This window comes from Nematolebias whitei, chromosome 16 (assembly GCF_014905685.2).
Source record: "Nematolebias whitei isolate Nwh7 chromosome 16, NemWhi1, whole genome shotgun sequence".
In the NCBI taxonomy this organism is placed as follows: Eukaryota; Metazoa; Chordata; class Actinopteri; order Cyprinodontiformes; family Rivulidae; genus Nematolebias; species Nematolebias whitei.
Window position 1 is genome coordinate 42,140,371 of NC_056513.1, and position 25,787 is coordinate 42,166,157.

Consider the following 25,787-nt stretch of genomic DNA (forward strand, 5'->3'; position numbering starts at 1 on the left):
TTTTTTGTTGTTATATACCTGGATGACTGAGAAAACAAACTTTGTGTTTTTGAAACCATTAGTGAAAAGGCCAAACTTCAGGGGTATCTGAGGCAGGCTTGAAACACAAGAGTCAGGGTGGCTTCTGGGTAATACCACATGGCTAGGCCTCAGACTGACGAAGCCTCTTGGATGAGGGGCGAAACGTTTCTTTTTAACAAAAAAACGAAGTCCAGATGACATGATTCAACCTTTTTTGTTGTTATATACCTGGATGACTGAGAAAACAAACTTTGTATCCTAAAAAACAGTTTTGTAAGCTATGCACATAAAAACAGTGATTTTCAACAACTGGCCGCTACAAATGCAAGCTCACAGCTCGTTGGTCACCTGGTCTCAAACAGTCAGCATTCAGTGAGACCGCAGCTGAAAATTCATGGACTTTTTTCACAAATTACCTGCAATTTTGAGAGATTATTTTATCAACTAGTCTTCTGACAGTCACGGCTCAATAAGAAAGGCCTAAGACAGAAAACATCACAAACTACAGCCTGGAATTTCCAGGCCAGCAAATCACACAGGTGATAAATATCAAAAACCTAGTCCAAATGCAAATAATGCCTACAAAAAGAGGTTGTGATTTTCAAAACATGGCTCACTGGTCACAAACGCTCAGAATTTACTGAGACTGCAAATGAAAAGTCACACATTTTCTTGCAAATCTGAGTCTCCAACAGTCACAGCCCACTGAGATATTATACTAAGTGTACGAGTTAGTGGCAGAGCAGCTCAGTCTGACCTGTTGATTCAGACGCTGTGGCTCAGCTGGAAGGCCAGTGGAGTATTCCTCAGTCCGCTCCACGCTCACCAACTGCATTTCAGTCTGTGTGAAGCTGAATATGAGGCCAGACAGCAGCAGTGTTATGGACAGGGCATAGGACAGGGACAAGCCCACCAGACCTGAGTGGAACAACATGATCAGTCACTCAACACCTGGAATCAAAAATCACAGTCATCAAATCCAGCCTTTTTCTAACCTGGATCGACAGAACTATACTGGTGCTGAACGACAGCTATCACCCCAAGACCTGTCACTACAGCGACACCAATCAGCTGCAGGCGGATGTCCAGCCACTGCATAGCAGCATAGCTAAGGAACAGGCATCGCTGGTTCTGCTCCAGGAGACTGGCACACTCTCCCTCAAACCTGACGCAAAAAAAAAATAGTCTTATTAGTTTTATATATGGAGGAGATCCGCTCAGACTGGTATTTAAAACATAGCTATACATTAAAGCTTGAATATAACGGCTTCATTTTGATTTAACTAGCTTTTTAAGTAACCTGATTTAAGAGACTGAAACTTCTGTAAGGTAAGGTAAATTTTTATTTATTTTTTAACTACCGTATTTTCCGTCGTACACGTCGCACCGCCTTATAAGTCGCATCAGTCCAAATATGTCTAATAAAGTGGAAAAATCCATAAATATGTCGCTTCGTCATATACGTCGCATCTATTATGCGTCACCGCTGACAACCCAGAAATGTGGGCCGGTGTTGTACCAAAAATTGATGGGCTGTCAAATGGTGGCCGCGGGAGTGTGCACGGGAGGACTTTAACAAGAATTTAACAAGATTAACTCTTAAAAACAATTATTTGTTTGCTCAATATTATAGTAAAGGTGTGTCTCGGCTGAACTTTTCCTTAATAAATGCACTTCAATGGTCAAATCAGCTGCATGTTTCCGGGGCGGTGCAGCGAAATGAAGCTGATTTGACGGTTGCTCCAGGCGAGCTGGACAAAGGTGGCAGTCTATGGCAAGCCAAGTGTGTCAATAATAGCCACTTTTACCTATTACTTGACACAATGGCATGCCATCCTACTTGAGTGCCATCTTGCGGCTGAAAATGGTAGTGTTCAATATTTTCAGTCAGAATGAATGGAAACAGTCATATCTCAGCCAAAAATTGGTTTTTAAATATGGGAAACAATCCATAAATATGTTGCTTCAGTTTATAAGTTGCAGGGCGTGTAAATTATGTAAAACACTGCGACTTATTGGCCAAAAAATACGGTAGCTGACATGAAGTTTTCAGATATCAAACACTCTGTTTGCATGTCTACCGTCCTGGCTGTCACCTGGTAGATCTGCCACTGGCCCGGATGGTTCCCAGACCAGTAATCGTCTCAGAGAAGTGCGAGTAGATGGGTGAAAGGGTGAGGCTGCACAGGCGCTTCAGCTCTCGAGAAGTGTATCTGTAAAAGCGCTGCGTGTGGTAGTAGATCAGAGCCAGGGGGAGCAGTGGCACCAACACCCAGGGGAGGCCATAACTGATCACCACTAACATGCCGAGCATGCCGAAGATGTTGGCCAAGAGAATGTTCAGGATGAACGGCAGGCTGTCGTCCACGGTGTACAAGTCTGAGGAAAAACGGTTGAGTATACGACCCAGTGGGGTGATGTCAAAGAAGGTGACTGTGGCCTGGAAAAACACAAGTTTTGTTAGCCAGAATTGAACTGGAAAATGTCTTTGAATATTTTTTGCTGGACATATCAATAAGTTACTACTTACAACTTTATTCACACAGTTTTTATTATGATAATATTCCATATATCAGTTTATACAGCCAGTTTCTGCTGCTTCTTACTGACAAAACAAGTTAATGCTGGTTTAAAGAAGCAAAGTCTGAATTTGAAGAAATCTAGCATGCTGGCAAAAAGCAACCCATAAAATCAAAATGAAGAATTCTGAAAAACCTGCTGCACAGATAATTATTTACGTATTCTGTAGCGGTGTAATGAGATTTTGTGCATATCAAAGTCCTGAAACAACACCGTTAGGAGTTTTTAATGATCCACTTTACTGCTAACTCTGGGGACGTATCCCACGTATTCACCTATCACTGGAGTCTCTGGAACATAACCCCTGCGATAGGTGGGATCACTGTATTTGAGCGTAGGATGTCAGGTGCCAGCAGGCTAAAAGCTCAGGTGACGCACCTTAAAGAGCCGGTCCAAAAGTCTGTTGTGGATGACAGAGGCAGCACAGATGACTCCATAAGCGAAGAGAAAGGCTCGGAGGGCGGTGAACACAGCGTTGGCCGCAGCAATGGATCCGTAGACCGTCAGGTAAAACTTGACATCCCCGTTCATGTTTTTGGAGAGAAAGGTGTGCACAGAGGGCAGAGGAGACCTGATTGGTAGATGTAAATAACAGAAGTCAGTAAAAAAAGACAATGAGTTTTGAGAAACTTGAACTCCTGCTGTAAGTGTGTGTTTAGATAATTTACAGTACTGGCATTAGCTTGGTGTCATTAACAAAGACGCTGAGACTGACAGCACATTTCTTTAAAGAGCTGGTGAATTTTCAAGCTTATTTTTACTTGGAACAAATGCCTACAATACCTCGGAGAAAATGTGTAAACTCAGCTAAACATAAAAAACAAACTGTCATAATTTGTTAGATTTGAGTTCAGTTTTTACTTGATTTAGAATTTTTTTTATTTAAATTCCATTACATTGTCAAACATCAAACTGCACAATTTATGTAGAAAATCAGTGAAAATGGACTTTCACTGAACTTACAGGAGCAGTTTTGTGAAAGGATGCTGAGTGTAACCTAAGCTGACTTTAAAATCCACAGCATCCGAACAACACTAAAAAGATTTTGCATCACCGTGACTAGAGTCAAAATATGGAACAGACTGAAAGCTGAAATAAAACAGTGTCCAAACATTCAAAAAACAGATATTAAACCATGACCAGGTATAAAGAAGATGGGGATTAATACCCAATATGTGAAGTGTGAAAAAATGCAAGTGTATTTTTTTCCTGTATAGTTTAGAACTTATAATTATATATTAAATAATATAATGTCACCTCTCTGGTGGGGAAGGAGCCTGAGCTGGTGTGTGAGGTTGAGAGATTCCGGCTAGAAATAGTCAGACTCACCTCAACACATGGCTCTGGCTCTGGAACCAGTTTCTTTGAGAGGGGTTGGATACTCTTCCACTCTGGAGTTGCCCCTGGCGGAAGGCTCCGAACAGGAGTGGGCATACTTGTTGCCCCCCAACTTGGTGCATGTACGTTGGGGTTCACCCCGGTGAATGAGAGGGTGGCCTCCCTCCGCCTACGTGACAGGGGACGGGTTCTGACTGTTGTTTGTGCTTATGCGCCAAACAGCAACTCAGATTACCCACCCTTTTTGGAGTCCTTGGAGGGGGTACAGGAGAGTGTGCCTCCTGGGGACTCCCCTGTTCTACTGGGGGACTTCAAAGCTCACGTGGGCAATGACAGTGAGACCTGGAGGGGTGTGGTTGGAAGGAATGACCCCCCTGATCTGAACCCGAGTGGTGTTCTGTTGTTGGACTTCTGTGCTCGTCATGGATTGTCCATAACAAACACCATGTTCAAGCATAAGGGTGTCCATATGTGCTCTTGGCACCAGGACACCCTAGGCCGCAGTTCGATGCGACTTTGTCGTCGTCTCATCTGATCTGCAGTCACATGTCTTGGACACTCGGGTGAAGAGAGGGGCGGAGCTGTCCACTGATCACTACCTGGCGGTGAGTTGGCTCCAATGGTGGGGGAGGATGCCGGTCAGACCTGGCAGACCCAAACGTATTGTGAGGGTCTGCTGGGAACGTCTGGCAGAGTCTCCCGTGAGACGGAGCTTTAACTCCCACCTCTGGAAGAGCTTCAAACATGTTCCGGGGGAGGTGGGGGACATTGAGTCCGAGTGGGCCATGTTCCGCGCCTCTATTGTTGAGGCGGCTTAGCGGAGCTTTGGCCGCAAGGTTGTCGGTGCCTGTTGCGGCGGTAACCCTAGAACCCGGTGGTGTACACCGTCGGTGAGGGATGCTGTCAGGCTGAAGAAGGAGTCCTATTGGGCCTTTTTGGCCTGTGGGACCCCGGAAGCTGCTGATGGGTACCGGCAGTCCAAGCGGCATGCGACTCGGGTGGTCGCTGAGGCAAAAACTTGGGTGTGGGAGGTGTTCGGAGAGGCCACAGAGAATGACTTCCACACGGCTTCGAGGCAATTCTGGTCCACCATCTGGGGTCTCAAGAGGGTAAAGCGGTACGCCACCAACACTATTTATAGTGTAGGTGGTGTGCTGCTGACCTCAACTCGGGATGTCATGGGTCAGTGGGCAGAATACTTTGAAGACCTCCTCAATCCCACTGGCACATCTCCCACTGAGGAAGCAGAGCTTGGGGACCTTGGATCGGGCTCTCCAATCTCTGGTGCTGAGGAGACCAAGGTGGTTAAAAAGCTCCTTGTGGCAGGGCCCTAGGGTGGATGAGATTCACCCGGAGTTCCATAAGGCTCTGGATGTTGTGGGGTTGTGTTGGCTTACACAACTCTGCAATATTGCATGGACATCAGGGGGAGTTCCGCTGGATTGGCAGACTGGGGTGGTGGTCCCCCTATTCAAATAATGGGACCGTATAGTGTTTTCCAACTATAGGGGGATAATGCTCTTAAGCCTCCCTGGTAAGGTCTATTCGAGGGCTCTGGAGGAGAGGGTTTGTCAGATAGTCAAACCTCGGATTCAGGAGGAGCAGTGTGGTTTTCGTCCTGGTCGTGGAACACTGGACCAGCTCTACACCCTCAGCAAGGTCCTGGAGGGTGCATGGGAGTTTGCCCAACCATCTACTTGTGTTTTGTGGACTTGGAGAAGGCGTTCGACCGCGTCCCTCGGGGAGCCCTGTGGTGGGTACTCCGGGAGTATGGGGTACCAGGCCCTTTGATATGGGATGTTAGGTCCCTGTACGACTGGTGGTGGAGCTTGGTCCGCATTGCCAGCAGTAAGTCGGACTCGTTCCCAGTGAGAGTTGGACTCCGCCAAAGTTGCCCTTTGTCACCGATTCTGTTCATAACTTTTATGGACAGAATTTCTAGGTGCAGCCAAGGTGTTGAGGGGATCCGTTTTGGTGGCCTTAGGTTTGCTTCTCTGTTTTTTGCAGATGATGTGGTCCTATTGGTTTCATCAGGTCGTGATCTACAGCTTTCACAAAGCAGTTTGCAGCAGAGTGTGACGCGGCCGGGATGAGGATCAGTTCCTCCAAATCCAAGGCCATGGTCTTGAGCCGGAAAAGGGTAGAGTGCTCTCTCCGGGTCAGGGAGGAAGTAATGCCCCAAGTGGAGGAGTTCAAGTATCTTGGGGTCTTGTTCACGAATGAGGGAAAAATGGAGCGTGAGATCGATAGGCGGATAGGTGCAGCATCGGCAGTGAAGCGGGCGCTGTATCGGTCTGTCGTGGTGAAGAGAGAGCTGAGTCAAAAGGCAAAGCTCTCAATTTACCGGTCGATCTACGTTCCTACCCTCGTCTATGATGAGCTTTTGGACCACGAGCTCGGTTGTGACCGAAAGAACAAGATCTCGGATACAAGCGGCCGAAATGAGTTTTCTCTGCAGGGTGTCTGGGCTCTCCCTTAGAGATAGGGTGAGAAGCTCGATCATACGGGAGGGACTCAGAGTAGAGCCGCTGCTTCTCCACATCGAGAGGAGCCAATTGAGGTGGCTCGGGCATCTGGTCAGGATGCCTCCTGGCTACCTCCCTGGTGAGGTGTTCTGGACATGTCTCACCGGGAGGAGACCCATAGGAAGACCCAGGACACGCCGAGGGACTATGTTTCTCGGCTGGCCTGGGAACGCCTTGGGATTCCCCCGGAAGAGCTGGCCCAAGTGGCTGGGGAGAGGGAAGTCTGGGCCTCCCTACTTAGGCTGCTACCCCCACGACCCGACCCCGGATAAGCAGAAGAGAATGGATGGATGGATGAAGATAATACATTATCTAATCACAATTATTTTTATTACTATTAATAATAATTAGTATTAAATCATTTTGTCAGCAAGTGCTATTGATTGAAGTAATACTAAGAATGTGTGAAGGCACTATGTTTAAATCAAATAATGTATAAATATGCATGTACTGTATATATGCTTATAGGGTTGTGAATACTGGTTTTATATGTTACATACTTACATATAGAAATTTATTGTGTATATGAATACCACATCAAAATACAAATTCATTCAACCTTTATTTATACAGGTTAATCCCATTGAGCCTCGAGGACTCATTTACAAGAGACCTGATTTCAACAAAGAAAGATGACAACAATGGACAACAGCAACAACAATAGACAGTTATAAAAAGGCATACAGATTTTTTTTTTTTAACGAATAAGATGGCAAAAAGAGTAACAAAAAACAGCTAGATTCTAAGGCGAATGTAGAAAACTAAAAACAGGAACATGTCTACATTGGTCCCTGCCAGGAATCCAACAGATTCTTAAAACCACTTAGAAAGGTCAAGGTCAAGAGCTTCAATTGTTTTTGTAAGATATTCCAGGAAACAGGAGCAGAGTAGGAGAAGGCCCTTTTGCCAAGTTTAGTTCTCACTGAGGGAACACTGCAGGTAATAATGTCCTGAGAGCGCACGCTGTAGCTGCAGGAGGAGATGTATGAAGGCAGCAGACCAAGAAGTGATTTAAAGATGAAAATGTACCAGTGAGAGAGTCTGCGTGAAGTTAATGATGACCAGTTAACCAGTGAATACAGGGTGCAGTGGTGGGTACGATAATCACAGCCAGTATATACTAAAGTACTAAAGTAAATACTTTACTAATACAAAATATTAATAATATGTTACACTTTATGTAAGAAAAAAATATATTAATTAAAGATAAGGGGTAGAATTACTGTAAATAAATTTATCCGTCCTCCTACTCCTTATAAAATTATAAAATGCTGGCAAGTTTAATATTTTCTCACCCCCAAATTAAAAAAAATATATATTATTATCTTCATTGTATGTTTCTGCTTTTGTATGGGTCTATTTGTGCTCCCCCCCCTTTATTTACTTACATGAGGCCACCAGTTGAGAAAAGAAGGAGGTGAGGAGGAACAGCGTCGAGTGACGTCGAATCATTACCGCAGCTGGAGCCGTTGTATTTTAGTGTAGAGATCCAGTAGGAGAGCCACCAGTCGGAAGCATTCTTAGAAGCTGAATATCACACACACACACACACACACACGTACACACACACATTTACTATTTTCTGCAGAGCTGTCATGTGTCGGACTATATTTTAATGCCATGTCAAACAGCCCTTTTCACTGCTAAAACTGCCCAGCTCTACGAAAGGCTGAACTTAGTTTCAGACAAAGCAACAACAAAACAAACAAAAAACTCATTGAAGAGCATGGTAACAGTAGCTCCTGTTAAAAAAAAATGTTTTGGGGACAAAATACAATTTAGCTTGAATAAAAAAATAAAATAATTGTTGCTTATTACACATAGTATTAGAAAAAGAGCAGAACCAAACTAATGTAGATCGTCTGCTGCTATAAAAACAGAAAAACTTTGTGCTGCTAACCACATATCAGAACATGTTTCTACCTCGTGTACTGCACATGCACTAATCAACATGTGCCTCAAGTGTTGTCTCTTAATTACTTGTTTAAATTAGAATGTTTGGATTAGATGTCTGTTTGTATTTATTATATGTCTGTTTGTATTTATTGTTGTGTTGTGTATCTGCACTGTGTTGTTTTGCACTTTATGTTCTGTGTTGCATCGTGATCCTGGAGAAACGTTTCATTCCTATTTGTACGTAGCTGAAATGACAGTAAAAGCTCTCTGACTCTGATAAAACCTAAAAACATTTATTTTTTGTATAAGAAGTACAGAATGTGGAAGACTCAAACCTTGCATGAGGAACAGCGACATTAGGATGGAGGCAGCAAGTGCTCCTCCCACAGCAAACCAGTAGGTCTGATAAACTCTCCATGCCAGTCCACCTGCTTGCTTCTGTTCTTCACTCAACAAATCCAGATCTTGGTCCACGCAGAGCTCGGGGAGAGAGCCCGACTCCTCCTCATCTTGCTCCACCATAGCTGAGTGCAAAACATTTTTTGCAACGGAAATAATTTTTGTTGTGAATTAGGGGTATATAAGCATACTACAAAAAATAAATGGCTGTTGAAACTTTAGTGACAGTTCATTTATTCTAGTGAGATGTACACGTCTGAGTCAAAGCTTTTGCATAGTTTAAACTTCCGTCAGTCTCACAGCTTCGGCCAGTCTGTCAGAACGTTGTTGTACCTTTTTGTTCGGCTTTGTTGTCATTCCTCTCCATTTTTGGAACAGCCTCGACTAAAGGGAGGATCTCTGCTGGTGTTCCTGTTTTTAAAAAAAAAAGCAATGCTGCATGTGACACACCAGTACATGGAATTATTTTCATAGCGTTTTTATTTTTAACTAAGAAAACAAGCCAAGAGTCTGAAATATGTAAATATTTGTTTAACTTGTTGAGGTTGTGCAACACAGAAGGTATAGGTTCACATTCCAAGAAGTTTTGAAATAATTCAACTTGTTTCCTCTTCCACAAAAGGCTTGTTCCTGGCTACAGGAAACATCTAACCAACCTGGATGACCCTAAATTTTCTGCTTTTAAACTCAGCTGAGACTGAGGTTTTAGTTTTAGGACCTGATCTTAGGAATGAATGTTTCAGTCTTTCTCCCTCCTTAGATGCATTAATCTGTCCTCCAGCTCTAATGTTAAAAATCTTGGTGTTATTTTTGATCAGGACACGTCTTTTATCCCCCACATTAAAAACGTTACTAGAACCTCCTTCTTCCACCTGCGTATTATCACTAACATTAGAAACATCTGATCTAAAAATGATGCAGAAAATCTGGCCCATGCATTTGTCACGTCTAGACTGGACTACTGCAATGGTTTATTATCTGGGTGTCCAAATACTTCTTTAAAACGTCTTCAGTTGATCCAAAATGCTGCTGCCAGAGTCTTAACTGGAGTTACTGGGAGAGATCATATTTCTCCAGTTTTAGCTTCTCTCCATTGGCTCCCTGTCAAATCCAGAATAGAATTCAAAATCTTACTTCTAACCTACAAAGCTCTTAACAACCTAGCTCCATCTTATATTACAGATCTTATTGTTCCATATTTTCCTAACAGAGCACTTTGCTCACAGACTGCAGGTTTACTTGTGGTTCCTAGAGTTTCCAAAAACAGAATGGGAGGAAGATCTTTCAGTTATCAGGCTCCTCTCTTGTGGAACCAACTTCTAGTTTCTGTCTGTGAGGCTGACACATTGTCCAGTTTGAAGACTGGGCATAAGACTTTCCTTTTTGCTAAATCCTATAGTTAGGACTGGGTTGGTATCCTGACCTATCCCTTATCCTATGCCGCTATAGGCTTAGACTACTAGAGGACAAATTGACCTCATTCCATCAAATGAATACCGTATTTTCCACCATACACGTTGCACCGCCCTATAAGTCGCATCAATCTGTACTTGTCTAATAAAGTGGAAAAATCCATAAATATGTTGCTTCACCGTATACGTCACATCTATTATGCGTCACCGCTGACAACCTGGAAACGTGGGCCGGTGTTGTGCCAAATACCGATGGGCCACCAAATAGCGACCGCAGGAGTGTGCACGGGAGGACTTTAACAAGAATTTAACAAGATTAACACTTAAAATCAATTATTTGTTTGCTCAAAATTATATTAAAGTGTGTATCAATCTAAAGTTTGCTTAATAAATGCACTTTAATGGTCAAATCAGCTGATTTCAAAAATAGTTTCACTGCTGAGGTGCTCCATGAATGCGCAGAGGAAGAGAAAAGGAAGAAGGAACGCGGCTCGTGTCTCCGAAAATTAACAAGAAATGCACCTAAACAATTATTTGTTTGCTCACAATTATAGCAAGGTGTGTCTCAGTCTAACTTTTACTTAATAAATGCACTTTAATGGTAAAATTAGCTGTATGTCGCCGGGGCAGAGCAGCTGGTTTGACGGTCGGTCCAAACAGCAAGCAGAATGAAGGTGGGGAGTCTATGGCAGGCCGATTGTAGCATTAATCAGACCATTTACAACCGGGAGCAGCTGATTAACATCTCCAAAGCTCAAATAATATCTCAACTACAGCCTCAAATCCCAAATGAGTTGAAAAGGAGGCGTTGTGGATGCAGAGCAGGAGCAAAGAAGAGGGAGAAAGAGAGAAGAATGAAGTTTAAACCATCTCTTCCATCAATCATGATGGGCAATGTGAGATCGCTGGGAAACAAGTTGGATGAACTTCAAGCCCTAACAAGGACCCATCCAGAGCATCTGGAATGCAGTGTTATGTGTTTCACTGAGACATGGCTGCAGGATCATATCCCCGACTCCAGCGTTTCCTTGCCAGGCTTTCTGACCATACGAGCAGATAGAGATTTAAAGGAGTGGCAAAAGGAAAAGAGGTGGGTTGGCAGTGCTTGTGAACAACAGATGGTGTAATCCTGGACATGTTACTGTTAAGTGTCATCTCTGCAGTCCAGATATTGAACTGTTAGCACTAAGTTGTTGTCCATATCATTTGCCAAGAGAGTTCACCAGTGTTATTTTGGCAACTGTTTATATTCAACCCAATGCTGTTGCCGAGGCTGCGTGTGATATCATCAGCTCCGAGGTTGCTAAGCTACAAACACAACACTCTAGTGCGTTTGTTGCAATATTTGGGGATTTTAATCATGCCTCTCTCTCTGCTACACTTCCGACATTCCAACAGTTTGTCAGCTGCTCTACCAGAGAAAACAAAACGCTGGACTTGTTTTATGCAAATGTCAAGGATTCATACATCTCTAAAGCAAGATCCCCTCTTGGCAAATCAGATCACAATCTTGTGTTTCTCTGCTCAAAATATAAACCCCTTGTTCAGAGGCAACCTGCAATAAAGAGAACAGTGAGAAAATGGTCGACGGAAGCTGAAGAAGCCCTGCGGGGTTGTTTTGAGGCTACAGACTGGGATGCACTGTGCCAGCCACATGGAGAGGACATCAATGCCATGACTGAGTGTGTGACCGACTATATAAACTTCTGTGTAAACAACACCATCCCCACCAGAACAGTGAGATGCTTCCCCAGTAACAAACCCTGGATCACCACTGACCTGAAGGAACTGCTAAACCAGAAAAAAAGAGCCTTCAGGGAGGGAGACAGGGAATTATTGAAGAGCACACAGAAGAAACTAAAAGTCAAGATAAGAAACAGCAAGGAGGTGTACAAGAAGAAGCTGGAGAGCAAGCTCCAACAGAACAATATCAGAGAGGTGTGGTCAGGGATGAAACAGATCACAGGCTTCAAGCAGAAGGAGGATCAGAAGGATGGAAGCCTGGACAGAGCCAATGAACTGAACACATTCTTCAATCGGTTCAGTTCAGGAACAAGCTCAGCATCCTCCTCTCTTGCCCACAGCCAAACATACATACCACCCTCCATTGACCCAAGGCTGTCCTGTCACACCTCAAATATTGTATCTACCACCTCAGTCATGGACCCTTCTTCTACATATTGGTCTTCAACTAAATCAGAAGATGCTGATACCTCCATTGCCTCCCCCCTCTGCGTCTCCAGAAGTCAGGTGAGGAAGCAGCTGGAGAGATGGAACCCGAATAAGGCTGCAGGTCCAGATGGTGTCAGTCCCAGAGTCCTGAAGGTCTGTGCAGAGCAGCTCTGTGGGGTTCTGCAGCACCTCTTCAACCTTAGCCTGACACAGGAGAAGGTTCCAGTGTTGTGGAAAACGTCCTGCCTTGTTCCAGTGCCAAAGAAAACGCACCCATCAGTCCTCAATGACTATAGACCTGTTGCCCTGACATCCCACATCATGAAGGTCCTAGAGAGACTTCTGTTGACACACCTGACTAGACAAACAAGCACATATCAGGACCCACTGCAGTTTGCTTATCAGCGTGGACTTGGAGTTGAAGATGCCATCATACACCTGCTTCAGCAAACTCTCTGTCATCTAGAAAAGGCAGACAGCACTGTGAGAGTCATGTTCTTTGATTTCTCCAGTGCATTTAACACAATCCAGCCTGATTTGCTTTGTCAGAAACTCCAGAAGACTCAGGTGGAGGCCTCAACAATCACCTGGATCAAAGACTACCTGACAGACTTGAATTGAATTGAATTAATAGCTTGTGAAGATTCTCAGTCATCCAGAACATGGTAAACTCAAAAAAGTTCAAGAAAAAAAACAAGAATGTATAAAGTATAATAACTAAAGTCCAGTTGTTTTTGTCTTGAACTTTTTTGAATTGTCATTTTAGCCACATTTTTCTATTACACGATACAACAAGCCATACTGCTACTACTACTATGCTGCCATCTAATGGCTGAAAGTGATACTGCTCAATTTTTACTTTATTTTTTTTCAGTCAGAATGAATGAAAACTGTCATCTCTCTGCCAAAAATTGGTTAATATGGGAAAAAAAATTGATAAATAGGTTGCTTCGCCCTATAAGTCGCAGGGCATGCAAATTATGCAAAAAAACAATGACTTATACAAAGAAAAATAGGGTAGTTTGTACTTGTAATTATTTCTATCTTAACGTAGGTTTTTTTCTTTCCTCCTAGACCAGAACCTGCTCGCCTCCATTCTGGACCTACCATTCTGGACCTACCATTCTGGACCTACCATTCTGTGTTTGTTTCTCCTTCCCGTCCTCTCAAACCAGCCGGTCAAAGCAGATGAGCACTCATCCTGAGCCTGGTACTGTTGGAGGTTTCTTCCTGTTATGAGGGAGTTTTTCCTTCCACTGTTGTCATTGTGCTTGCTCAAGACGAGAGACTGGGATGCAATGACTCATTGCAGTCTGCTAGCTACTCTACTTTAGATAAATGTTACTAACTGAATTTTTATGTATATGAATGTTTCTGTTCAGTGCCCTGAGATGACATCTGTCGTGACTTGGTGCTATAGATATAAATAAATTGAACTGAATTGAATCTACATTAGTTATTAGTGAACCTATCAAAAATGGTCAGAACACACAGCAGAGGTTTGAGTTATCAAACTGTTCAAAATACGTCCTGTCTTTGGCTGTTGATAAAAACATAGACAGCATTTGAACTTGTGGTGGCTGCAGTAGCTCAGTGGTCAGTGCTGTGGTCTTGTAATCCTGGGGATGCGAGTTTGAGCCCAGGTTGCGTCAGAATGGGCATCCAGCATAAAACAACTGGTAGATCTTCATGTGAGTTTGCTCACTGTGGTGGCCCCTGAAGAAGGGAGCAGCCAATATTTTTTACTTGAACTCCCTTGTACTCAAACAAGGCTACTTTTAGGATTTACATTTTCACCGAATTACAAGAAAAATGATAAAATATGATGATTATATAACATAAGATCAATAACACATACTAATTGTTTTGTCATTAGACTCATTATTAAACCCAACTCATACCACAGTGGTTATTTTTCTGTGCTTCATTATTGTAGTTTGTTGGTTTTAAAGAGAAATCTGTCCTGTTGACTTTAATCTACAAAATTACAAAATCTTGTAAACTGATGTATAGTTCCCAATTAAGTGTGCAAGTGTGTAACGCTACCTGTTTTAATTATTGTCCCATTGTCCATGAGGACCACCACATCAGCTTTGTCCACAAATTCTATACGGTGTGTGCAAAGGATTCTGGTCTTTCCTCTGAGGAGCTCCATTATACACTTCTTCATGAGGTGTTTGGCCACATCTGCATCCACAGCTGCCAGTGGATCATCCAGCAGATAGATGTCTTTGTCCTGATGGAGTGACATGAAAAACAGAGGGCATTACATGCAGGCTTTGGTTGTTTACGTGTAAACAAGTTTCCCTACACACAAAACGTGCATGCTTAAAAAGTTGTCCCTGACTGGTTGCATAAGATTATAAACTGGCCAGGAGCAGTTCAACTGGGATTTTGCAGGAACTTTGAGCCCCTTCAGGGCTACATTCGATGAGTTTAATGACATGATGTGAGAAATAAAAGGAAACAAATTACACCTCTTTCTGGAGGGTGCACCAGTTAAAACCATTATAGGTAAGCAAAAAATACAACAGTTAAATAGTAACATCCAACTGAAATGTTTTTACATATATTACAACGTGCACACGTTGTAACCCCCTTTTAGGATTGCCTTAATTCTCCTAGACTTTTCAAAGCCCCATCAGTCATTGTGTTCTCAGCCTGAAAAAAGTAGGAGCAAAGTTATTACTGACGACATAATTAGATGTCAAACCTAAACATTTAACTGAACTGGGGATAGGAACATGCGAGGCAAAGATGTTGAATTGTTTTGTGTTTGAAACTGTTGGATAAATTAAATGTGCTTTCATCATCTCTTTACTCAAATAAGCCACTCTGAGGACACGAGAAGATCTTGAAACCGGTCTTTACTTGCGAGGGTAGACGTCATGAGGAAGCTTTCGCAGATGTACAAAAGTTACGCTTTCAGCCTCGTCAGTAGGATCTGCACCGGACAGAGAGGCAGGAAACGCTTTAATACACAATTATCACAGAGTCGAGGTCAAGACGACCTCGGCTTTCCAGCGTACAGACGAGGAGGAGGTCTTGGAGTTATCAGGGCTCCTCCATGTGTCTGCAGGCTCCTCTCTTGAGGAGACAAAACAACTCTCCAACTCACAGACGTTAGTTATGGATAAACAATCCATAACCTTTACTAAATTCCCTGGACAGAAACCATTCCCCAAGCGTCATTGCAGTGGGGGTGGGCAGATCGTCCTGCAGAAGGAGGTCCCTGCCATCGGGAATGCTGTGTTCATGAAGATGAATTTTTCCTTTGTAAAGATGTTTAGGTTTGTCAAAGTAAGAGCCACATGAGTGGCAGGACATCCCAGAGAAGCTGCAGCTGTGAGGAAGCTTTGTCAATTTGAGTCTGGTCAACGTCCCTCACATCACTACACTTGATCATTCTACATCAGTTACCAGAACCAAATGTTTATTCATGCACTGTATTGATGTCGCTGCCGTGAGATAATGTATGTTTTTGTCATTTTCTCTAGATCAGGGATGCCCAGACTTTTTCATCATGCAAGCTCCTTTTAAAATGACCAAGTTAAAGTGATCTACCTGCAAGAAGGCTCCATTTACACAAGAACAACCTCTGGAAATGTGTTTTTTTCTATGTTTATTAGGGGTAATAAACAAAATATGAGCAGGTTTACACTAAAACGCTGTAGTTTCCATGTGTCGGGTTGCTAGATAAGAAATTATGATCTACAGTACTTTCCCTTTAAAATTATAGTATTTTGACCTTTACTGTTATATGTGCTGAGTAAAGATAGTAAAGATATTCTAAGATGGTAAATGGACTCACTTACATGTATATAGCACATTTCTATCTTATCAAGGTACTCTGTAAGAGTCAAATTAGTAAAATAAGTAATTGATGGCTTGACAGGTGAGCACGCAGCTTTGCCACTTGGGTGGTGGGTGTGTCAGTGCGCGTGTGTGTGTCGACTGTCACCAGATATAAATGACGTGCTCACTGGCGTTCTGGTTTTTGTATGGATGAGGAAGTTGGATGCACCCGGGGTTGTCATTTTTTTTTTATTGATTGTATTTAATTTGATTGTTCAGTATCAAATGGTCAAAAATGTTTACAGTTTAAATAAGGATATATTTTTTATTTCAGGCAAATTGATGCACTTTAAGTCTTTTCTGTTACAGATTATAAAACAATGTTAATAATCTTTGTTGTAAGTTGAGCTATATTTCTTTCTTTATTTAATTAATGTTAATAAGGGTACAATGTTATCCGGAGGTGTATTTATAAAAATTTGTTAGACAAATGATAGTATTTTTATTTTATTTATTTATTTTTTAGAAATTTATTAATTTCATTAAAAACAAAATAACAAAATAACTTTTTTTTTTTTTTTTTTTTAAGAAAATGGGGTGTGTTTTGGCTGTTTGTGCACTGGGCACAACAGCAAAGACTGTAAAAGACAACATCACTGTAAAGTGTGTACAACAAAGTCCATGCTCAATAATCCAGGTATACAATCCAACATTTTTCAGTCAGGTCATCTGGACAGTTTCTTTTTTTTTGTGCTGACACGTTTCGCCTTCGATCCGGAAGGCTTCATCAAAGAGACCATCTAATCACCAACAAAACTGGTTTGTTCCACTTTGGAGTAAGCTGTTGGGGGAAGAATCAGTTTTGTTGTGTGTTTCCTTGACTGATGAAGCCTTCTGGATTGAAGGTGAAACATTTCAGCACAAAAAAAAGAAACTGTCAGAGAGTCAGAGTTTCTTTATTGTCATTCGCACCTCATGTGGTACATGTGGTGGAGCAAAATTATGTACACAGGGTCCCAGTTACATCCAACAATAAAATGTAAAAGAAAAACAAATGATAACATCTAAGATATGAACTAAAAAAAACATCAACTAAATATATACCAAGCACTCATAACATAAAAACATCACGTCGAACATCAGCACAAACATGAACATGAGTCTGTGTGAGCAGATGAGCATGAATGAACACAGCAACACGAAACAGATCAGCAGCAACATGAAACAGATCAGCAGCAACATGAAACAGATCAGCAGCAACATGAAACAGATCAGCAGCAACATGATGTGATTTTTCACAGTGATTATTCTGGTTAGAGATTCATGAGTCTAACAGCCTCAGGGTAGAAGCTGTTCCTCAGTCTAGTGGTTCTACACTCAATGCTCCTCAACCTCCTTCATGAGGGGAGTGGGGCAAAAAGTGTGTGTGCTGGGTGAGTGGAGTCCTTCATGATGCAGGTGGCCCTCTTCCTCCATCTAGAGGTGTAGATGTCTGTGATGATGGGGAGACTGACTCCAACATCTTCTGTGCAGCCTTCACCACTCTCTGCAAAGCTTTTCTTTCTGCAGCTGTGCAGCCTCCATGCCACACGTTGATGCTGGAGCACAGGATGCTCTCCACTGCACACAAACTGTCCAGATGACCTGACTGAAAAATGTTGGATTTTATACCTGGATTATTGAGCATGGGCTTTGTTGTTTTCAACCAGTTTGACACGACTGTCAACAAGGAAGAGGGCCAGCAATGGAGGAGGGGGCGTTCCAAAGAGACCAACTTAGCACCAACAAAACTGGTTTGTTCCACTTTGGAGTAAGCTGTTGAGGGAAGAATCAGTTTTGTTGTGTGTTTCCTTGACTGATGAAGCCTTCCGGATCCAAGGCGAAACGTTTCAGCACAAAAAAAGAAACTGTCCAGATGACCTGACTGAAAAATGTAAAGTGTGTAGTTTAAGACATCCCACCATGCTTCATGTCTTCTCCAAAGAAAAGGAAACAGGTCCAGTCCATATGAAGAAGGAAGTGGAAACAACAAGTGGAAGTGCCTCCATCTCAGCCCAATCCAGTGGTCTAACTGGGGCCGGCGAGCATGGTTGTACTCTCTCTATTTTACCAGTCAGAGTGAAGTCTATAAAGAGCCAAGAAACAATAATAACATACGCCTTTTTAGACCCTGGAAGCTCTGCATCATTCTGTACTGAGGAACTGATGAACAGATTAAATGTCACTGGAAGACGTACAAGCATCCTTCTGCGGACAATGGGTCAAGAAAAGGTGGTTGGAAGCAACATTGTATAAGATTTGGAGATTGCTGGGCTGAATGAAGACACCTTTTGTGAATTACCTGATTTATTCACACAGAGAAACATGCCTGTTCATTGTAGCAACATTCCCCACCAAGACGACCTTTAAAGGATGGCCACACCTGAAAAGATTGAAGATTACTGAAATCAATGCAGGAGTCGATTTGCTCATTGGGACCAATGTTCCCAAAGCGCTGGAGCCTTCGGATGTCATCCGGAGTCAAAAATGGAGGGCCATATGCTGTAAAGACTATCCTTGGATGGACAGTGAATGGGCCTCTCAAAGGGAACTGTGATGTCAAAATAAGAGCTCTACAATCAACTGATACTGTTAACACGATTTCTGTGTCAAGACTTGATGATTTGTTGCAACAACAAATGCAGGTCGATTTTCCTGAGTGTTCTCAAGATGAACAACCTGGATGGTCCAGGGAAGATAATCAGTTCATGGAGTTGGTCACAAAATCAATTATGTTGAAAGATGGTCATTATACCATCGCTTTACCTCTGAGACATAAGGATTTGAAAATGCCCAACAATAAGAAAGTGGCTGAACAGCGTGTTTTGAATCTCAAAAGGAAGTTTATCAAAAACCATCAATTCCATTCAGACTACACTAACTTCATGAATGACATAATTTCCAAGGGGTATGCAGAGAGAGTTTCAGTTGAAAATCTTGAACGGTGTGATGGGAGAGTTTGGTATATACCACACCATGAAGTATATCATCCTCACAAGAAAAATATAAGAGTTGTGTTTGACTGTGGTGCAACTTTTGGAGGAAAATCTTTAAACACTCAACTCTTGCAGGGTCCAAACCTCACTAGTTCATTGGTTGGTGTCCTCATCAGATTCAGAAAGGAACCAGTTGTCATCGCAGCTGACATTGAGGCCATGTTTCATCAGGTCAGAGTACCACCGTTTGACTCTGATCTGTTGAGATTTCTTTGGTGGCCAAATGGAGAATATGAACAGCATCTGGTGGAGTATCAAATGGTTGCACACCTTTTTGGAGCTACATCATCTCCAAAACTGTGCATGTTTCACACTGAGAAAGTGTGCAGAGGACAATCAACAACTGTTTAGACCAAACGTCATAGAAGCTGTACTTCACAACTTTTATGTGGATGACTTCTTGGTTTCTGTGAGCACAGAAGAGGAAGCTATCTCAATATATCAAGGACTTCGTGCCTTGTGTAAAAAAGGTGGATTTCAACTTCTCAAATGGATAAGTAACCGACACAGTGTTCTTACTGCTATACCACAGCATGAAAGGTCCATTGAGGTGAAGAACCTGAATATAGATAATGATGACCTGCCAGTGGAGCGTGTGTTGGGTATACAGTGGTGTGTACAATCAAACCTTCTAAAATTTAAAATCATCCTCAAAGACAGACCTTTGACAAGACGAGGAGTCTTGAGTCTTAAGTTCCATTTATGATCCTATTGGATTTCTGGCACCAGTTGTCTTGGTCACAAAGGGGATCCTACAAGATCTAAGTAGAAGGCATGTTGGTTGGGATGACCTTTTGCCACATGATGCAGCTCAGAAGTGGAAAAACTGGTCGGAAGGACTTCATCAGCTTGAACTGTTTGGAGTTACCAGATGTCTGAAGCCACAGAACTTTGAAGAAGCTACAAGCTCGCAGCTTCATCATTTCAGTGATGCGAGCGAGAACGGATATGGAATTGTGAGCTACTTGTTGCAGTCTAATGCTGATGGACAGGTGCATTGTGCATTTGTAATGGGTAAAGCCAGAGTAGCTCCACTTAAACCCATCACCATTCCTCGCATGGAGTTGACAGCGGCAGTTGTCAATAAACCAGGTGTCTGTGGTGATAATGCATGAACAGACCACCAGCTTTAAGAAAAATGAAGCCTGATCAAAAGTTCTCCTCAGCAACATAAGGACTGAACTCCTGCTTTAAATCTAGCTAAACAAGATAAAGTGTAATCAAAAGTGTTTTACTGTTTTGATAATGTGTAACCAAACTGTTTTACTAATAATCAACACATAATCAACTAATGGAAGTATTAATCTTTAAGAAATTGTATAATCCTTTGTATGATTGTGTGATTTACTCACTTGTGAAATGGTAAAGTAAAGAGGCCTCATGTAACAGAGAAACATGTCTGAGCATGCCCACCTAAGAACAAGTCTGGACATGCCTCGAGCAGTAGAGGAGAACAAGAAGTCATAGGGTTCAGAACACGACTCATCTCATGATGACGCATCTTTGAGCAAAACAAGTTCTGGAAAGTACCGAGAAAACCGGTCTGTACCGGTTGAGGTGCAAAACAGCAGAGAAGTTACTGGAAAAGAGATGATGTAATTTTCCATAACCCCTCCTTAAGAGGAGGAGGGATGAATAAGTCTTTAAATACAGACTGGACAGAATGAACTTGGTCAATGCAAAGTTGGAGCTGAACTGGAAGAGCTGAGCAGAGGAGATTACAGGCGATGGACAAGCTCGTCGGATCAGAGGGAGCCCAAAAAGAGTTGGATTTTACCAGTTTTGAGACGATGATGGGAGTTAATTCTTTTCTTCACTGACATGGGATTGGATTTAAGCTTTCTTTCATCAACCCTCAAACTGGATGAGTTTCCTACTTCTATTAATGCTTGACCTGGGCCCGTCCAAAAACTCTGATTCTCTTATTTGGAATAGTTGTACTTGCCTTTGAGGATCGGCCGGTGTCTCTCTCCTAGAGAACTGGAAATTTGCCCTTACCCCACGGTGACTCACTAAGGGTCACCCCAAAATCATGGTAAGCGGACGACCTCATTCTTACTCTGCTCTAATTAAATTGTTTCATCAAATTGGAAGAACAGCATACAGAATAAATTTGGGAGTACTAAATTGGTTACTGGTGAGATTTGCTCGAAGGTGCTTCTGGTTCATGAGAGAGTTGAGAGAGAACATCTTTTGGCTTGAGTTGTGAAAGATTTATGTGAAGGCAGTATCTGTAAACCCTCAAGGGCTCTTGAGGTTTAGAATTTCCACGGATAGTAGTCATCGCCTTGTTTAGGGAAGAAAATGTATCCTATGTACTCATGAAAAATTAATCATTATAAAATTGTGCCTGTTGCTGTACCCCTGCGCAAACTATTGATTAAAAGCAAAGCAAAACGTACAAATCTGGACTGTTATTTCACCCTTAATGAGCAAAACATGGAAATGCTTGGTTCACTTAACAACACCAATAACAGGAGGTTTTTGTAAAGGTTTCCTAGTTGATAAACAACACCCTTGAGCCCGTTTCCAGGGCCCTAAAGATTACCAGAACAGTTAACAATTGCAACGCTAATGTAAGAGGTGAGAGGCCACAACGCGAGTTTCTCTGGACCAGAAGATCCGTTCCCTGCTGCTTGGATGATCGAGGTAACAGGGTGAGATTAGGGTGTGACTCACGGATTTAAGGTCGTTAATATTCTGGATGAATCACCTCGCCGCAGCCTTAACGAGGCTACTTTAGACAGCTACAGGTAATACCACGGCGCTGAAGTAAGCTTCCGGACCCCTTGGAGGAGAGGCTGCAGGCAAAGGTGTTATCGCTACCTCCAGTGGTTACCTTTGCCCATCGGAAAGCAGACACAGTGGTTGCCAGCCGTTTGGATAAGCTATTGAAGAAGGAGTTAAGGATGGAACTACAAGACTCAGTTTTTTGGACTGATAGTACTTCAGTTTTGAAGTACATCAAAAATGAAAAATTGAGGTTTAAGACCTTTGTGACAAATCGGGTTGGAGAGATACTTAATTTGTCAAAGTCCTTACTGTAAGGATGGTACTTTTCTGTGGCCCGGTTTGTTTCTGTTTCCCTTGTGCTCCCTCATTAGTTCTATTAGTGCCACCTGTGTCTCGTCCCAGCTGTTTGTTATCACGTCTCGTCTTGTCCCTGTATTTAAGCCGTCCGTTCTGTCTTATTCTTCGTCGGGTCGTCTTCATTGGGTCTCCTGAGTCTTTCCCCGAGTCTTCCTGGTTCTTCGAGTTCCCTGTGTCTCTCGTGTCTCCTGAGTTCCCCGTTGCCTCCTTCCTATGTTCATGTAAGTTTTGCTGCCCCGTCAGCTTGTTATTTTGTACTTTTATTTATCATTAAAATCCTATTTTTGTATTCCTGCCGAGTTGAGTCCCTGTTCTGCACTCTGGGTTCGCTCCTGACCACAAATCCTGACACTTACAGTGGAGGTACTGTACATTGCTACCAGTATTAATCCAGCAGATCTGGCATCCAGAGGAACAAGTGTGAACTCTCTTTTGAAGACTGATACCTGGGTGTCAGGACCAAAGTTTCTTCAGGACCCTAAATGGAAATGGCCTGCAAATCCTGAAGACAAAAGTCATTTTGCTCTGGATGATCCAGAGGATGCAGAGGTCAAGACATAGGTTTCTGTTAATGTGACATGCACCAATGAACAAGTGGATCCAGTTATGAGCTTCATCCATTCTTTTTCCTCTTGGGGCAAACTGAAAACAATGGTTGGATGGCTTCTCAGGTTCAAACAATTGCTGTCCAAACTTGCTCAAAGGAGAGCACAATTGAAGTTGGCTCTTGCCAACTCTGATCTTGATGATGAAATTTTTCAGGAGACTGAGGAAAGAAATGAAATGTGTTCAAGAAAACTGTTGCATTGGGTGCCTTGTCATTAGAAGAGTTTAGAAAGGCTGAGAGTGCCATCGTCTGTTGTCAAAGAAAGCGATATCCAGAGGAAATGACAAGTTTACAGAAACATGAAAGAGTGAAGAAGACAAGTCAGCTCTATAAGCTTGATCCTTTTCTCAAAGGTGGTGAACTTAGAGTTGGTGGAAGGCTAAGCAAACTAGCTATGCCTGCTGAAGCTAAATACCCAGCCATGTTGGCTAAAGACCTTCACATTTCTGAAATTACTGGTGGATTCAAACCCCCTCTCTTGCATTGGAGGATGACTGCTCTAACCACTCAGTCACAGCCGCCCACTCAAGATGAGGTGTGTGTTGTGTTTGTTGAACATGTGCACAGAAAAGGAGGGGGTAAATAAGACATTTTAAATTTATCTGGCAACCCTGGCTCAGCTGCATTCATCGTAAATGCAGCGTCTGCATGACAGTTACTGTACGTCCAAACTGGTGAATATACTAACGTCTCTTTGGACCCTGGATTTTATTAGTTTTACTCCTACATCAGGGCTATTCAACAGGCAGCCCGTGGGTGACTTCAACCCAGCCCACTTTATTAAAGAAAAATGACGTCTATATTTGTTTTATGCCATGCGATCTACCCATTATGCCTCTGAGATCTACCGGTATACGATGACTGACGTATTGGGCACCCCTGCTCTACCGCCACAGATGGCTGAATTCTGTGACAAACTCACCATGTAAACTGCTCTGGCGAGGGCCAGCCGGGCCTTCTGTCCTCCGCTCAGAGTCACTCCATTCTCACCCACTTCTGTCTTGTCACCATTTGGCAAAACCTGCAAACACAAGTAGCCCAACTGAAACACCGACAATTCATAATTTGAAAACTATCACAGAGTGTCAACAAAATACTGTGAAATACAGTTTAAATAAATGTTAAACTTTTTTTGGATAACTTCAGCTCTGAAGTACTGATAGAAGCTCTGGGCTAACATGAACACAACAAGAAAGCTGCCAACATGCTGCAAAATGATCCTCTGGAGATACTGACTGTGTAAACAGTCTGTCATAACCTCACTGCCCCGTCGTGAATTTCCTGGGCTAGCACGCCTCTCTACACACACAGAGAACAGCAAACATGATGGAGAGTTATTAAAATATGATTTCAGGTCTGCTGGTGTAATTTACGACATGTTGATTCACATTGCTGCTGTTTTAGAGCCATTTTTAACCAAGTATGCTGGCAGGTTAGGCCTTCCTGTACTCTACATCAGTGCACGTCTTCATATCTCACAGGAAGAACATGTTTCTGTTATCAAAAACATATTTTATTATAAAACTGTCTTACTGTGAGGTCGTCTGAGAGTGCACAGGCCTCAATCACAGTTTGGTAGAAGGCAGCATCAAAGTCGTTGCCAAACAGGATGTTGTCTCGTACTGTTGCATGCTGGATCCACGGCTCCTGAGAGGCTAGAGCAAAGCCAGCCTCTCTGTTGGCAACATAGAGCACACCACTCAGCCTGCATACACCGGGGGAAAATGAGTACCAGCACTCTCCTGCAAAGCCTAATACTTTACTATTTATTACTAACAAAACAATCATGTTTGTTCACATGGAGAATTATCCAAATGTTTTTAAATAACAGGCTCAAAATCTGTGTACCTCTGAAGTTCTCCTGTGAGTGCAGCAAGTAGGGAACTCTTTCCACAGCCGACCTTCCCCACAACAACAACCAGTGAGCCCTAAAAGAAACGATCAATATCATTACTGCTCCAACCTCACACAGACAGTAAAATCACCACTAGACAGTTCCTGGAGACACTTTGACGGGGGCTGCCACATTGCGGCCATTTTAAATAATTGATTTGACAGTAATATGTGTTGGGTCTCAGCTACCACCATACCAAATTTCTGCTCAAGATGGTAAAAAAAAAAAATCAATGAATTATAGTTTTTTTTTTCTTTTAAGCTAAGGTCTTTTTGATTTTTTTATTTGGATCCAGTAGCTTTGGTGGCCATCTTGGGCTTGTTATTTGAATTCAGTATTTATTGTGCATTACTCTTAGCTACCAACACACCAAACTCCAACTTAATATCTCTAAAATAGCTGATTTATAGTATTTTTTCTGTTTTAGCTCAGGCAGCCATCTTGGATTTTTGATTTGCAGAGTATTAGGGATTGTTCTCAGCTGCCAGTACACCAAATTTAAGCTAGAAAACTCTAAAAACAGCAGAGTTACAGTAGTCCCTCGCAACTTCGCTGTTCGTTTTCCGCGGACTCGCTCTATCACTGTTTTTCAAAGTAAGATTGGACATTCATGCATTCAACCTTTATTTAGACAGGTAAATCCATTGAGCCTCGAGGACTCATTTACAAGACAGACCTGATGACACACATGACATGACACACATTGGCTGATTGATGGATGAGCTGCACGATCAGCATGGAATTTTTTATTTAAAATAAATTATTTAAAATGATTTAGCACCTGTGTGCAGCCCACAGCTGCGGGAAAAGCTTCCTCCTGAAGCTGATCAGCTGATCTCTGCTCTGCAGCGAAGATCAGCTCAGAGCAGAGAAGTGGGCGTGGCCGAGAGCGCTGGCAGAATGCAGCCAGTGGCAGAGAACTGAAATCATGACATTCTGTGCTCTTTTAGAGTGTTTAGTTTAGAAACATTGTTTAGAATGTTGCAAGAATGTGGGAAGAGTTTAAAACACCATATATATAAA

General features: G+C 42.5%; 1 protein-coding gene across 1 annotated transcript in view; it reads right to left on the bottom strand.

Moving 5' to 3' along the window:
* Positions 1 to 25,787, bottom strand: part of abcc10 (ATP-binding cassette, sub-family C (CFTR/MRP), member 10) — a 79,586-nt gene that overhangs the window by 23,197 nt on the left and 30,602 nt on the right. The window contains exons 6-16 of the mRNA XM_037690005.1: positions 24,719 to 24,798; positions 24,404 to 24,575; positions 23,793 to 23,891; positions 14,390 to 14,579; positions 9,093 to 9,170; positions 8,696 to 8,884; positions 7,853 to 7,991; positions 2,980 to 3,172; positions 2,118 to 2,461; positions 1,017 to 1,186; positions 779 to 939 (exon numbers count right to left, since the gene is read on the bottom strand). Coding sequence (XP_037545933.1) covers positions 779 to 939; positions 1,017 to 1,186; positions 2,118 to 2,461; positions 2,980 to 3,172; positions 7,853 to 7,991; positions 8,696 to 8,884; positions 9,093 to 9,170; positions 14,390 to 14,579; positions 23,793 to 23,891; positions 24,404 to 24,575; positions 24,719 to 24,798 — 1,815 coding nt within the window. The remainder of the gene's footprint in view (positions 1 to 778; positions 940 to 1,016; positions 1,187 to 2,117; positions 2,462 to 2,979; positions 3,173 to 7,852; positions 7,992 to 8,695; positions 8,885 to 9,092; positions 9,171 to 14,389; positions 14,580 to 23,792; positions 23,892 to 24,403; positions 24,576 to 24,718; positions 24,799 to 25,787) is intronic.